This window comes from Chelmon rostratus, chromosome 1 (genome assembly GCF_017976325.1).
Source record: "Chelmon rostratus isolate fCheRos1 chromosome 1, fCheRos1.pri, whole genome shotgun sequence".
NCBI classification, from domain to species: domain Eukaryota; kingdom Metazoa; phylum Chordata; class Actinopteri; order Chaetodontiformes; family Chaetodontidae; genus Chelmon; species Chelmon rostratus.
In genome coordinates this window covers 14,646,306-14,661,184 of record NC_055658.1, presented here as the reverse complement: position 1 = coordinate 14,661,184, position 14,879 = coordinate 14,646,306, and the positions used below count along the sequence as shown (strand labels likewise).

Sequence of the window (14,879 nt, the reverse complement as noted above, 5' to 3'; positions counted from 1 at the left end):
ATAATGATTGGTCTGTGCTGCCCTGAAGATCCTGTACAAAGTGTCCACTGAGGAAGGACCTCGATAGACTACTGATTTACTTGTAAGGGCTCTGGATGAAGACAACTGTCTGGCTTTGTAACCAAAAAAAAAATGTCCTTTCTGCTTTTTGTCTGTTTTGCCGCTCAAATAGTCCCCAAGCCGCATTAGGGAAGAACCATTCATATGGTGAAAGGCTGGGAGTCACACAGGCTCATGTGAAAGGGCCACAGTTTCTGGAGAGAATGGGCATTTATATAACCTCCCTCCAATCAGAAAAAACATAACTGGTCTCAAGCAGAAGATAATAAAAGGTGGGTTTATTATCCATACGAAGACCGCAAGGTGTCTGCAAAAGAATAACATATCAACAACGCCTCATACATTTATTTAAAAAGTCAATTTAGTTCATGACTCATGTATGCCAACTGAGCTTTATCTAACATGTCAAGATGACTCTATTAGATAATTGCATACCGTATCTATTCTCCAAAACTAACTGCTCTACAAATGCAGCCCAGCCATCTGGGAACAAAAATATCCCAGAGAGAAGATTATGATTAATAGAGGCTGAAAATTAAATATTTTGTCAAAAGTTTCACATCTAAACTTACTGGGCGAGAGCTCAGCCGGGTTTGTACAAACACGGTACTGCACCTATTGGCTGTGCTCCATTGTAAAGGAGTGAGAGAGACAGAGCTCGAGGGCAGGAAAATGCTAAGTGGGCCCCTTAGCCTAGTCAACCTTCAGTGGGTTTCATTTATCTTCATCTTGTTAGACTAAATTAATTAACAATCTCAATGTTACACACTTTCTCCTTTCATTACATCAAATAATGGCAGAAATGTAGGGGGAGGTCCTGCCCACTGGGAGTAGACAGAGACTGAAGACATCGCTCTCTCCCTCTCTCTCTTTTCACATCTCTGTATACTGTCTCTCTTCCTTCCCCTTTCTCTCTCACACTCACTCTCATTTTCTCAGTCTCTTTGACTACACAAACAAAAAACTGTTAAACGTCTTCCATAAACATATGAAAAATTGATCTGAAATGAAAACACATCCTCTTTTCAACAAAGAGAGAAACGGCGAGGCTTACAATAACATGAGCATGAATGGTTGTCTATTAAAGACACTGTGCACATTGTAGACTGTAGTTCAGAGAACTTTCGCGTTAGTTTTAGAAATAGTGGGAATTTTAAACAGACTGGCATTATTTTTATGAGACAGTACAAAGGCTTTGACTTGAAGAGTTTGATGTATTTTTCACGATGGCCGTGTATCAGCTGCCATTAGGAAGCGTTTTTACAGCTATTAAAAATCACTCTACGTACAGTATGACTCAAAACCAAACTCATGACTCATTACAATCATGAAAGGCCCATCCGGTGTGCTACTGAGATACGACATACAGTCTAAAAAGTCAATAACATCTGCACATTGGAGCAGAAATGTATGAGTGTGTACAGAAAGCCCCCTTTGACCTAATTCAGTTGCTTGGGAAAAGATACTGGGACTCTTCACTGGAGGAATGTCTAACTGCCACATCCATCCACCCCTGTTTCTATCCTTTTCTCCCCTTTCACCCCCACCCCCACCCTACAGCCCACTCCAGGACACAAGTCTTATCCAAGCAAAAGGGCTAACCCTGAAGCAAAGCCTGCCTTTAATCTTGGCCTGATTGTTGAGGCCTCCAATTTCCAGCCAGTGTGCGTGATATCTTTCTACTGGCACTTGTCCTTTAATTAAAGCAGACACTAACAGAAGGATGTGGATTAGCAGCGCAATAATGTGTTTACTTGGAATAATCAGTGTTTTCTCACAGCTATGAGAACAAAAGGAAATTGTTGGGAAACGGCTAAGGTCAACGGTCTTTTTTTTTTATTTTCTTTTGTAGATGTGGGATTGGCTGTCCTGGTGAATGTGAGCTAGGCTTCTTCCAGACCTCTTCACTTCACTGTCCCACCGCAGCGTACAGTGCACAGCGCATCTTTAGTGCAGTTAGTTATCCACTAAACTGGTTTCGACAGGTGCTGAGAGTTAAACTAACTGCTATCCACTTTGTACCATTACTCCAAAAAACAGAAAGCGGAAATGAGCATAAGCAGTGTGCATGCTGTATGCCTGAATAACTCCTTTTATAGCACATATGCCACACAAAATACAGCGGGGCCACAACAGTAAATATATCCAGTATTTATGAATATGTAATATAGGTAATTTATTTTTAAGTAAAAAGCAGATCGCTCAAGTCGTTAAATAAAATAAAAAGAAATAGTTTGAGTTAACAGAGTTATATAAATGTGGATTTTAAAGGATTGAATTCTAAAGATAAATAAAATAAATTTAAATGCATGAGAGATTTTCCTATTGAATTCCTGAAGGACACTTTGACTAGTGAGTAATGGTATCAAATTGTCCTTTCTTTTTAAAATGCCCCCAACAGTTCTGAGAGAGAAAAAAAATGCTGTTAATTTAATCAAATAAGTGACCTTTTGAAAAAGAAATCAAAGAGGATTCATTAGCTTTAGTAAAGTTTGGCTGACAGCAGCTTTGAAAGGCAGATGCTGCTGCTGTGGCTTCTAATGAGCCAGCCCTAATTAGGGAGCAACACTGCAGCCTAGAGAAGGTGGTTGACTAGGAAAGGAGCCAATGGTAAATACACTCTCTTATTTACATCCTCTGTGTGTAATGACAGCACAAATTTTTAATTAGAATCACAGGAAGGGTAAAGACAAAAAATGTAAATCTTTATGGTGGGTTGAATACAAACAGGGAACACAACAGGAAACAACAGTACATCACAAAACAGATATGCCAGCCACTGCCTCACCCCAGCGGCCCTGATTAGCGTGGTTAGTAAGGGAGGGCAAATGGTGAGAGTGGTCAGACCGATGCATGCAGTGTGAAGACACAGAAAGCCTGATCTGCAGGTCCTTTAAGCCCTGAAAGGGAAAGGAAGGGGGAAAAAAGGAGGGGACGGCTCATCTACATGTGTCCCCTAGGTTGTCGGTGTGTGCTTTCAGTCTGACTGGAGGCTATCAGGGTGAGCATGCCAGTCAGCCACACACTACATGAACACAATCATCACACACAGGTTTGGCAAATACGTTTGACATTGTTCAAATATACAGACACATACGCACACACAAACATGTGCACGCACACACAGGACAAAGTCTAAAGCTAACAATGTGTCAGAAAGCTTAACCCCTGTTAGCCCGCTACCACCCCCTGCCCGACCTGTGATCCTAAATGGCAACAACGGAAATGAAACTAACCTCAGTAAAAAGCTGCTACGAAGAAAGCCCTCCATGTCAGCGTGTGGGGTTCTGGCAGGAGAAATCACAGAGAACCATTTTCACTATGAAATGAGTAATAATCAAGAAGAAGAACAAGGAGGAAGGAGGGAAAGAGAGAAAGAGAAAAAGAAAGAAAGAAAAACACAGAGCATACATCTTCCTCCTATAATAAGGCATGTCTTTAATTAAAGCAGAAATATGGCTACGAACCCATCCTCTCTTTTTATGAACTGACATCATTAATTATACCTCTTTCCATCGAGGGAGTGGATTTGCATACAACATCGGTTTGCACTGAGAGCCTGATGATATGTTTGCATCAAATAAACTCTGCCTACTGATCTCCATACAGTCTTTTTCCACGGCTGTGTGCAGATATATACATGTATATCCAGCACTGTAACCGCAGATCCCAGAGCAGGCCTGGTCTGTTCGGAGTAGGCAACGGTGGTCCAGCTGCAGTCCATGTGTGGCGAGGGTGCTGTGGCTTCTGGGAGCCTGGCCGCAAGGGACCCAAGCTGGGACTCGCAGCGTCAATGAGGCAAAGGGATGTGGTCATGATGTCACCAGTTGTAGGGGTCGTTCAGAAGCCTTACCCACAAAATACTGGAGACACATGGCTAAAAATTACTTACAACAGGTTTCCATTAGCCTGTGTTATTGGTCTGTGTATTATATGCTCTTACTGTGTTAAGATTGGTTGAATATTGATCAGGACCTTCCATGAGCTTTGTTGTAAGCGGTAAAAACAAGCAGCGACTGCGCAGAACAGATTTGCGAGTGGGACATTTGTCAGTGCTTCAAATTTAAATGGCTCTCAGATCTCACTAGCCTTCTACAGATACTCAGCCGCTGAAATATGGCAAAGGATACCTCGCAAAAAATACTACAATGAGTCATTTTGCTTCAGCATTTCATCACTCCACCGTCATTTTGTTCAGTTTCATAACTTGAAAATTCAAGCGCTTTTAAATCTGCAGATCAAAATGCCTGCTGTGAAAATCGCAACTTTTTAACACCAGTGGAAAGAAAAGTACTCTTTTCCGAACTGTTATGACACTCCCTCGAGCACATCACCACGAATAACACAAAACACAAGAGCAAATGACATCTCAGCCCTTAAACACCTTAAGTTTTAGTGACATGGGTGTAATTTGGCATTTTCTCCCCTTGCTCTCGTTGCTCATGAGACAAAGCCTCTGAGAGAATGGAAAGAATGAGCTGGGCCCAAGGACACTGTGCCTTTCAGTCTGGCCAGCACTTAGCGAGGCAGTGGATCCACAAGGCCCAGAGGGCTCAGCTGAGACTTTTCTCACAATAAGGTGTCTGGGGAGGCGGGAGTGGCATAGCTAGGGGCGCTGCAGCTCTGCTCTTTTCTCCACTCAGCTGGGCCCAGAGCACATAATACCATCACCACGGCACAGCACACCGAGCCAGTGACAACGTGAGAAAACAACCGTCAAACAGTGCAGAGCAGATCAAGCGTGTCTCCTCACTTCTCTGAGTGCAAAAAGCACACATACTCTGAGGCGGGCGCACACAAACTAAAAATTACCAACATGAATTCACTCTGAACTTACAGCACATGCAAGCAAATTCTAGTATGCACATTTACATACTGCAAAGTTTAGTTCAGAAACAAGGAAGAGGAATAGAAACAGTATCGACGTTGATGCAGAAACTCAACAAATTCACACATAACCAGTGTGATGAACAGAGTGCTCTTTTTTTATTATCTGAATGTGTGTTTATTTTACTGACACCTGAATCCTTCACAGGCTTGAGCAGCAGAAGCGAAAATGAAATAGATTAGGCTATACTCAGTTTCTATCTTTATCTTTGGTCTTATTCCATTACCCTTGTTCTTTCACTCTCTGTGTGCTTGTGTTGCCTCAGCTGTGCTTGCTGTCTGCAGTCCCATTGTGGTCAGAAACAACTGAACTTAGCCTATGGAAGCAAAGGTGCGGTTTGGAGCGCAGATGACCAAACGCAGGAAAAAGTGACTGAGCCACATTGTATTTGTACTTCTGCGAACACAAAAAAACAAGAATGTCTTTAAATGAAGGCTAGGCCACAATTCAAGGGCAGGCTCTTTGGTGAAGGAGAAGCGGGGAGGATAGACATCACTAAGTTGGCCTGGACCGGTCCGAGCAGCACGGCAGCCCTTTCGAAGAATGAGCCTCTGCCAAAAGCTGCCTCTGCCTAACCAAGTCTCCCACCATCTGCAACAAATGTGCTCTATTAAAGCAGTACCATATGGACAACAAGCTAGCTATTAACACGGCTTCAGCACATCCCCTTAACCTAGCCCAGATTTCAAACTTCCAGTCAAATTGACTGCTGATTTAATGCACCGCCAGCAGCCATGTGGGTCTTGGCACGAGACGGCGCTCTCAGCCTTCAGTCATTAACAGGCTCACATAGAGCGCGGTGCAAAGCGAGACAGAGAAGTTAGCTACACAGATCCTACCAGAAACTACATCCCAGGTTACTTGGTATATCCCTTAACCAGACCCATATGAGAAGAAGCAGCAATATCCAAAGATTCTGCGCTGATCCTGGAACTCCAACCTTCTTAAGACAAGTAAACCAGGACTCAAAACACTCTATTGTACAGAGTGGAAACAAGCTTATGAGGCAGATCTACCCACAGAGCGGCTGCAGCGGCAGCCTAAGTGGTGGCTTATGTCTCAGTTCTTCCACAGTGATGGAGAGTGCATTTGCTCCCTCTGCATGGATCCAAAATGGCAGTGATTAACCCCGCAGGGTGTGGGGGGGGCACTTTAATCCCTGTGGGCCGGGCGGCCATGTTGACGCCTCTCCCCTCTCTGAGTCATTGGGGGACCCACCCACCGTTCACAAAGCCATGCTCTCTTCTCCTCGACCATGACGCCACGGCTATGAGGCCTCTGTTCTACGACCCGAGACACACACACACACACACAAAATCAATTACAGTCCTATGGTTTGAACCAGACTCCAAAGTTCAGTATATTCTGTTTGTTTATTTTTTCTCCTCCTGTCTCAGCTGCTTCGGATACTACACATAATTAGAGTGGAAACACATTTCTTCTCTGAGAAGCATGAGTGCATGCGGAGCTTTGGACTTAGAGAGACAGTTTTTACAAAAATCAGAATACAGTTTGCTTTTATTTGACTTTTTGATTTGGACCTTGTTAATTATTAACTGTTTTTCTTCTCCATGATACCGACTGTCTGTGTAGACCAGCATCAGGCCAGTGAAGGGTTGTGTTTTTTTAATAAACAGATTATTATTTCAACATCAAACTCAGCTTTAAATCATATTATTGTTGTAATTATTAGAGCTCTGCTAAGGATTTATCCAGAAAACATTTATTTCTTTTATGTTTTTAACCTTTGAACGTGAAACACACAATCATTGCCCCACAGCATCTCTGCCAGTAGTGTCCCTATGCAAATTGAAGTGATAAGCTAAAGACTGCCTGATGACAGTCTAATTAAATAACCCGTTCAGTGCTCTCAGTGGAGCAGCGGGATGTGTGAAAAGGTACTGTTGGTTCGAGAGGAGGGAGATCCAGAGAGGGGGGAAAAAGCTGTCCAAGCAATCCCAACATCCCAGCAGACAGCTTTACGCCAACTCAACACCCAGTCACATGAAATATGTTGATACCTGGTCCAGCACGCGTGTCTGCACACACTGACATATATGCATTTACGCCTACAGTGCAGTACACACACATGCACACGCACAGAAACACCTAATGTTACCTTTACTAATGGCAGTAGTGTCCCATTGACCCCCTCCCCCCACCCCACACTGCACATACGCTTGCGCGCACGCACACACACACACACACACACCTCAGTCAGAGCTGCCAGATGAGTAGTGAATTAATTTGTGTGAGCCACTCCAACATTAAGAAGGTGTGTTGAAAGGTGTCTGCTCATGTTTCAAATTAAACGCGCTGCTGGTCAGCATTAGCACCTCGCCACCCGTCGGCAACTGACACTTAGGGGGCTGGGGGGATGGGAGGAAGGAGGGGAGCCCATCCGCCGTTCACACTGGAATAATTAGAACATGTCAGGAAGAATTAATTTCCTCATTTTTCAAAAGGATACACAGAAATTACCATGTTATTATATGACAGGGTCCCTGGGAGGATTGGATTAAATTTGATTTCTTGCGCAGCCCACACAACAAATTAAAGTCATAAATAAGATGGAAAGAAGCGGGGCACAGAGCATATGTTTATGGCAATGAGTGAAGCCAAGGGACCAGAAACAACTATCTTCATTTCATTTTATTTAAATCAGGCCGACACCGTGTGTCTGAATGACAGCAGTTGCTAATGGGTCGAGATTAGAGGCTCCTTGATATTAACACAGAGATCAAACAATTTCAGATAGAAAGTGGTGGAACGTACAGTGTGCCTGCTGCTGGATGAGCCTGCTCGGCGCAGAATGGCCAGATATTGCTACATCTCGGTCGTAAGCACGACAAAACACTCCAAGCTTGAATACTCAACTTGAGCGTTCGGCTTTTCTTAGAAATTTTACACACAGACAGCCTGTTTTGAGAGTTGCAGGTAACAACATTTCACTCCGGCCAAGTCAGCCAAACCCCATTTATTCTGGAGTTGGCTGAGAGTGTCACACTGGCATAAGAGAACATGAAAATGTTCAGCTTTGTATCTGTATTAAAAACAGCTTATCCTTCATATTGTATGCATTCCCAGAGAGGAGAAAACAAAGAGGAATAAAGGACTATGAAATTAAATGGTCTGTTTAGGATGAGATACATCCTAATTTAAAGAGCATATTCAGATGACCCAATCCAACAACCCAATGCTGGACACCATCTCCCCTCTTCGGGCTCAGATTAGACTTGTTAGCTTAGTGTAACAATCTTATACTGGCTTGCCTGGGAAGAGTTTTTCAACTCTTTCAAAACGGGCCGTCATTAGAGTGTAGCACTCCCCTGGGCACCACAAACTTTAAATAATTTGCAAATCAATTAACTGGCTACTCTCAACGCAACAGGGATTTCACACTCCAGGGTCGTGGTGCATTATCAGTTGGAGACGATTCATGGCGTTTTGGGAGAAAAGTTCATGGTTGAAATCATTAATTCATTTTACCGGACTTTTAGTTATGCATTACTTTCCACAGCTGGGGTAGCAAGAAGATTAATGGCATGTTCTTTGGTCCTGCCGTGTACAGCTACTAGGTGAAGCTCTGTCCTACAGTACAAGGGAACATACCTTGAGAAGCAGGACAGCAGCCAAGTCCATATTAGGTTTTTATTCTTCTAAGAATGAAATAAAGTCCATCAAACCTTCAAATAATAATAATAATAATAATAAAAAACTCAGAGGTTAGGTCCTCTTCATGTGATTAAATATGGACCATACTTCATCACCGACTGTAAAGAGAGTCCAGACAACACCCCACCTAATCAATTTGCCAACATGCATATTTTAGTTTGAGCACTTCAAAAGGAGGTCATTCATGAGTAATACAGACAGCAAGCTGTTAATTGAATGCAAAGTTTAGGCAGATGGATAAAGTTCAGGAGGGTTTTTCACATTGTTGACAGGTAATGACATGTGGAACAATTAGTCTTCCAAATTCGCCCTGGGATCATCTGATGTAATTGAGGCTGATGAAATTAAAATCTTTGTTAGGGGGCCTTTGTCAAGCGGCCTCTGTTTAGCAACATGTTGACCATAATCACTGCAGGGTCAGTGGACTGAAGAGGCCCATTTGACAAATAATAGATGAAGAATAAGCATTCAAAGGTTATTCACTTTCATTTTATGATGAAGTGCTTTTTATTTAATTTCTGACAAAATGAATCCCCCGCATCCTCCTCTAGAGTGGTGCCATGGATAGTGGGATGAGAGCTCTGAGACTGTGTGGCCGTTGCTTATTAGAGAAATAGCGCACACTAAGAAAGAGCGTATATGACCTGTTCTGATGGTCTAACATATCCTCAGGTGTCTCCAGATGAGATTGCATGAGTGTAATTAAAGTGTTCTGTAAGTGCTCCAGACACAAACTAAATTACTTCCTGTCATGTTTTGAAGTTCATTAACCACGTGGGTCAAAGGATCTATAGATTTGGTATTGCATAAGGATCCAAATTAATGTCTCAGAAGAATGGGATGGAAATGAATGCTAGCATGGTAGAGTTTCATGCTGTATTTTCTTTTATAATAGCTACGGACAGGTGCTGCATAGCATTACAGTGACGGGTCAACATAACCACTGCAGTATTGAAAACTTTATCGTCAAAACGTCCGGGGTCGGTTTATTAGCGGAGGAGGAGCATTTTCCACTGCCCAGCAGGAGGCAGCAGACACGACTAGAGACTGTAAATACTGCTGAATATTTGCAATTGTTGTTTAATATTTTCAAACAAGCATATTAGGCTTATCGAGCAGCAGCTGGAGATTTTTCTTGGTTTCTTGCTGCGTGAGGATGTTTTTCTATACTGTTGACTTGATTGACTGTTATTGAAGCTAGCTAGCTTATGTTATATTATAGAAATATATATAAATATATAAGAATATATTAGAAAACATTTCATGTGGTATCTCAAATTACTCAGATGTTTTAAAAGGGACTCTGCAGCAGGTTGAGAAAGTAAATGATCAGGGATTTGAGACCTGCTCACGCCAGGACTCAGTTAGCTGATGTTAGCAGTCACAGATGTATTGTTTTTAACCTTGCATTCAATTGTGTACGTGTGCTAAACAAAAACTGGCATTTGCTCAACATGGTACAACTTCTGTAATTCAGCTGAGAAGTCCTTTATGTCTGTCTTTATTACATCTCTGTCAGCAGTGTGTGCAGCGATGTCTTTCATTGGTGTGTATGCAGTGCTTTTAATAACTCTGATTAATTAGATTCTCTATTTATGTTCACCAGTCAGGTCACAATCTGCATGACTGGCTGTCATAGTAGGACCATTTTACGAGTTCGCCCCATTCACAACAAACTCAACTAAACTAACATGCAGCAGCAGCAGCGGCAGAGACTGCGTGCCGGTACACAGGTGCATGTTCATCTGAGCAGAAGACGGTGTGTGACATGAAATGGCGTGATTAAACAATGGTAAATGGCCATGAACTTTGAATTCAGAGAGACATTTCTCAGCTGTTATTGAGGAGCTTCTCAGGCACAGTTATATGACTCCCATGATATCTCCTGACATTTGGAAGAAAAGAATAATATCAACTAAGGTCCTCACCTTTGTTTGCTTAATATCTAAGTTTCATTTTTATTAGAAATCCTGCACAACCAGCAGCTGAGCAAAGATTGTTCAAGTAATATTTGTATTGATGCAGAGAGGACTGCAGTATTCTCTACTATGTTTTTTAAAGCAAAATGTTGCTTTCATAGCAACTGTCTTCCTGAATTGCTTTGAAAATTCTTGACTTCACTTCTTCACTTTTAGATTGATTTTATAACCGGATTGACTCTGACCTGGTTTAAACATAGGTCTGATATTGCTCTGGTAGAAAAGGATGAATATGGGTTCCCATGTTAGTATGCAGTTGTTATAAGTATTATGTGATTATCTCTTATGATCAAATTCTTGTCTTTTACACCTCAGAAACACTTGACCATGTTTATGGACGTTACATAATGATACCAAGTAGAGTTTCAATCTACTCCAAACAGTTTTCATTTGATTGACTTAAAGGCTTCTTCTAATTACTGACATTCAAGGTTTCACATTTTTGACCAGTTTCACCTGTAAAAGAATTTTCTTCAAAAGGTTGATGCATATTTTTTTTACTGTAGTTTTTTTTCTTTAAGGCTTTAATCATTAAGATACTTGATACTAGAAAGCATGATTTCACCTTAAAAACTCCCACACAAGAAACAGGATTAGAGCACACAGGGAGCAACAGACTGTGAAAAAAGGAAGAGAAAGGAAAAACAAACACAATATTGAAGCAAAACAAAATGCAAGAAAAATAAGTTGGAGGATCTAATGTTTAAAAAGGTCTGTCAGTGACTTTCTGGCTATATAAGCGTCTAATTGTGCATACATTGTGCGCCTATCCAATTGTCCACCTCATTTGACGCAGGTGTTCAGTGTGGGTGAAAGACAGCAGGGGTGTATGAGACATGTGGCAAGACAGAAAAAGCTGAAGAGGCAAATTGATACTTACAAAAACTGAAAGACTCAATCCCCAGCTTCCAGCGATCACTGGTCGGTTGATTTTGAATTCATGTAAAAACCTGGAATGTAAGCAAAAAGGAGACAGGAGATAGGGCCATTTTAAGTGTGTATGTATGCAGCATCATATTGTTATTAATAACTACTGTATAAATATCTTTAAATCCCCTTTATTTAATTAAAAAAAAACAACAGTGAAATCGGAACGTGGTTAAAATCAACAAGGTCTTAGATAACTGTATTTACCTACATCAGAACAAACAGAGGCAGGACTAGAGGAAGAGAAACGGGGCCATAGTGACTGTTGGCTGAGGGTCAGAGTCTCCACAGCTGAGCTACTGTAAGACAGCTTTGTTAGTGTCTGACCTCCAGTCCTCACAGCTGTCTGTAACCAATGGCAATCCTTCCTAGACAATGTTTGAAATCCACTTCTCTGCTACCTCATTAATCTGTCTTTCAGTCGATGGGCTCCGCTAATAAACAGCTTTCCTATAAAGCGGTTGTTTTATTTAATTTTGCTTTCTTTCTTCAAGCGCTGTCTTGCTAATGATTTATTTAGGGGCCATGCTCTGCTAGTTTCAGCATGTCTTGTTGAAATGCTGCAACTTTAAGAGCTTTGTTAGAGAAAATACGCAGGAAACTCCAGTACAGTGTTGCTTGCATACGGTTTTAGGCATCATCGAAGCCAAATTCCACCCACAGTTAAGAGGTAATGACAACGGAGAGGAATCAATTCACTGATAAGACTGTCTGGCTTGAGGGATGAAAATGCTGTAAGCTCGATAATGTTCATTTTCTCACATTATCTTGTGTTTCACAATAAGCCAAGATCTCATTACCAGCTGATTTATACAATTAGTCCGCCTCAGCACTGCCAATTAAACAAGGCCAAGGGTTTTTTAAGGTCACGCTTAACTGATCCGTCACTAATTTGCACTTCAGCACCTCAGTCTCCCATCGCCGGGGCAAAATAAGCCACCAACAATAAGACCAGATAAATGTTCAGACTAGCATCGCATTGTTGCTGGCGCTGAGCATGGACCGTGCTATGTGGGAGGCAGGAGGGTTAACAGGATGAGCCAGATAAAGGCAAGAGTTGCAGACAGGTCTGAATGTGGTAGCCTTGAGGCTAGAGGTGACAAAGCGGGAGAGGGGACCCAGGTGACCCCAGCTGAATGGAAAGCTGTTACATGAATAGCACCTCTGAGTTTAAGGTCTACTCTTGCCTCTCAAATAACTCTAAACACACATTATTTCACTGTTCTGAATTGTGCTCAAGCCACAACCACCCACTCCTGTATTCACACACACACACACGATTACTTATATTAGTAGCTATTCAGTCAACACAACAATGCCTGCCTGCTGGATAAACCACATATTACATGGATGGTAATTCAATAAACCAGTCTTTGTAAAACATCTGACTATAGGCTTAATTCCTGTTGTGCCTCAATAAATGAGAGCTCTTATAATTACAGAGTCGACATTAACAAACCTTTGAATTCATAATCTGATGTTAATTGAGAACAATGAGGTAAGTAATAAATGGGGAAATGTATTCCTTATTCATCGCTTATTTAAGTTAATTATTTGTCTGAGGGAGAAAAAAAAACAAAAGAATTTATAATTGCAAATAATGAGCGAACCCAAATGATATTATAATGAAGCCAGTGTAGAAATCCCTGTGGTGTATTACGACTCCGTGTCAACCGGCCTATTGTAGCTGCACGTAGCAGCTTTTTTCCTGCTGTGAATTAGACCTACAGGCAGGAAACATAAAACAGGCGCCCCCCATTCCTAATTAGAGGGTCGGGGACTTATTATACCCAATTCCATTCGACCCTGAATCCGAGTTATTAGTTTACTACATTTTCATAAAGATATTGTCGGCACACTTAACCGATATGTTTTCTGTTAATTCTTTTTTGTCAGAGACAGAAATCGTTAGGGTGAGAGGAGGGGATGCCAAGTAAATTTGGCCCCATTAGACCATGACTGACAACTCAGAGTGAGGCACAGAGACTATTTTTCTGTTAAAACTAATTTCCCTTCACTGAAAATACTGGAGGTTTAGCTTTCAGATGCAAAAAATCCAAACAGACTGACGGAGCTGACTTCAAAGGGGCAGGGACAGAGAGCTCACAGCCACCTGTGGCATTTCTGTCAAAGAGTGGCCTTTTCTCCAGCTTTGGCTGGTCATGGCTATCTCACACACACACACACACACACACACAGAGACGCACTCACAGACACACACAAGAAAGAAACAAAATGCAAACATACGCACACACACTCAAGTTGCCACAAAAGCTTTCATACGCAGTGAAGCAGAGTTGAAAATTATAGCATCATTTCCAGTGCTGAAAATTGTAAGGGATTAAACACACACACACACACACAAACACACAGCCTTTTTGTGCCTAAACTCAGCAAAGACAGCACCAAGTGGATACACACTGGTTTGAAAGTGCAGAATTTATCCCGTAATTTGGTATAGTTCAGACGCACACATACGTACAATTTGTCTGGGCACAACACGAGATTCAAGTTCCACATTTCTGCAAACTATATCCTTAACCCATTCACTTGTACTAAGGCTTCCCATGTAGAAACGGCTCGTGTATCTTCGTATTACACATCAAACACACTGTATTGCCTGCTGGAGTTGCCGTTAGAGCGAAGGCCCTTTTGTACAGTTTACATGAAGGAGAGCTGCATCACAGCCCAGAAAGAGTCACTTTCAAACCAACTCAACCTTCAAATTCCAGACATGTGTTCATGTACGGTGTGCGCTACGCTTAATTGAATTTTCCTTCACCGTAACAGAGAGCTGTGTTTTTCAGCCGTCATGTGACAGTGGCTCAGTATCAATAGACAGCATCACCACAGCTGTACGCAGCACAGGGGAGACCAACCACTACACAGCTGTCCCGACCAAATTCAGGCTTTACGTTATTTCAACTCTGTGTTTCATTAAAACTACTGAATGTGCCACATGTTTAAATTGCACTTATGTGGGTGTGTTTATGTGCCTGCTGCGTACGTGGATGTAAATGTACATCTCAAATTGTGTAGTTTTGTGTGCATGAGGCAAGCCAAAACTTGAGCTGCAACTTCTGTTTGGAATTCGTCCAGATCTGCAACATGTTAAAAAAAATAAAATAAAAAATCCTCCCAATCCTCCGTTCCAAATCCTCACTCTGTCCTGCGTCCAAACACTCTAAAGTAGGAATTCTGCAGAGTTAGTTATTTTGACAATAGAGGTAATCTATGCCATCAGCAGGCTGCTCCCTACCTGGATGCTGTGTGGTTATCTCTGCAGAAGCAGCAGCCACACAGTGAGAGTCAGGCCGGGGGACTGCGTGGGGGAGTTTGGGATGCAATGA

At 42.0% G+C, this 14,879-nt stretch overlaps 1 protein-coding gene across 3 annotated transcripts in view; it reads right to left on the bottom strand.

The window, feature by feature from the left end:
- The window catches only part of sox6 (SRY-box transcription factor 6), a 135,763-nt gene that overhangs the window by 104,280 nt on the left and 16,604 nt on the right, over nucleotides 1–14,879 (bottom strand). For all 3 annotated transcript variants that reach the window (XM_041957594.1, XM_041957747.1, XM_041957667.1), the window contains 2 exons: nucleotides 11,483–11,552; nucleotides 3,297–3,347 (listed from right to left, as the gene is read on the bottom strand). In XM_041957594.1, coding sequence (XP_041813528.1) covers nucleotides 3,297–3,331 — 35 coding nt within the window. In that variant the 5' untranslated portion in view covers nucleotides 3,332–3,347; nucleotides 11,483–11,552. The remainder of the gene's footprint in view (nucleotides 1–3,296; nucleotides 3,348–11,482; nucleotides 11,553–14,879) is intronic.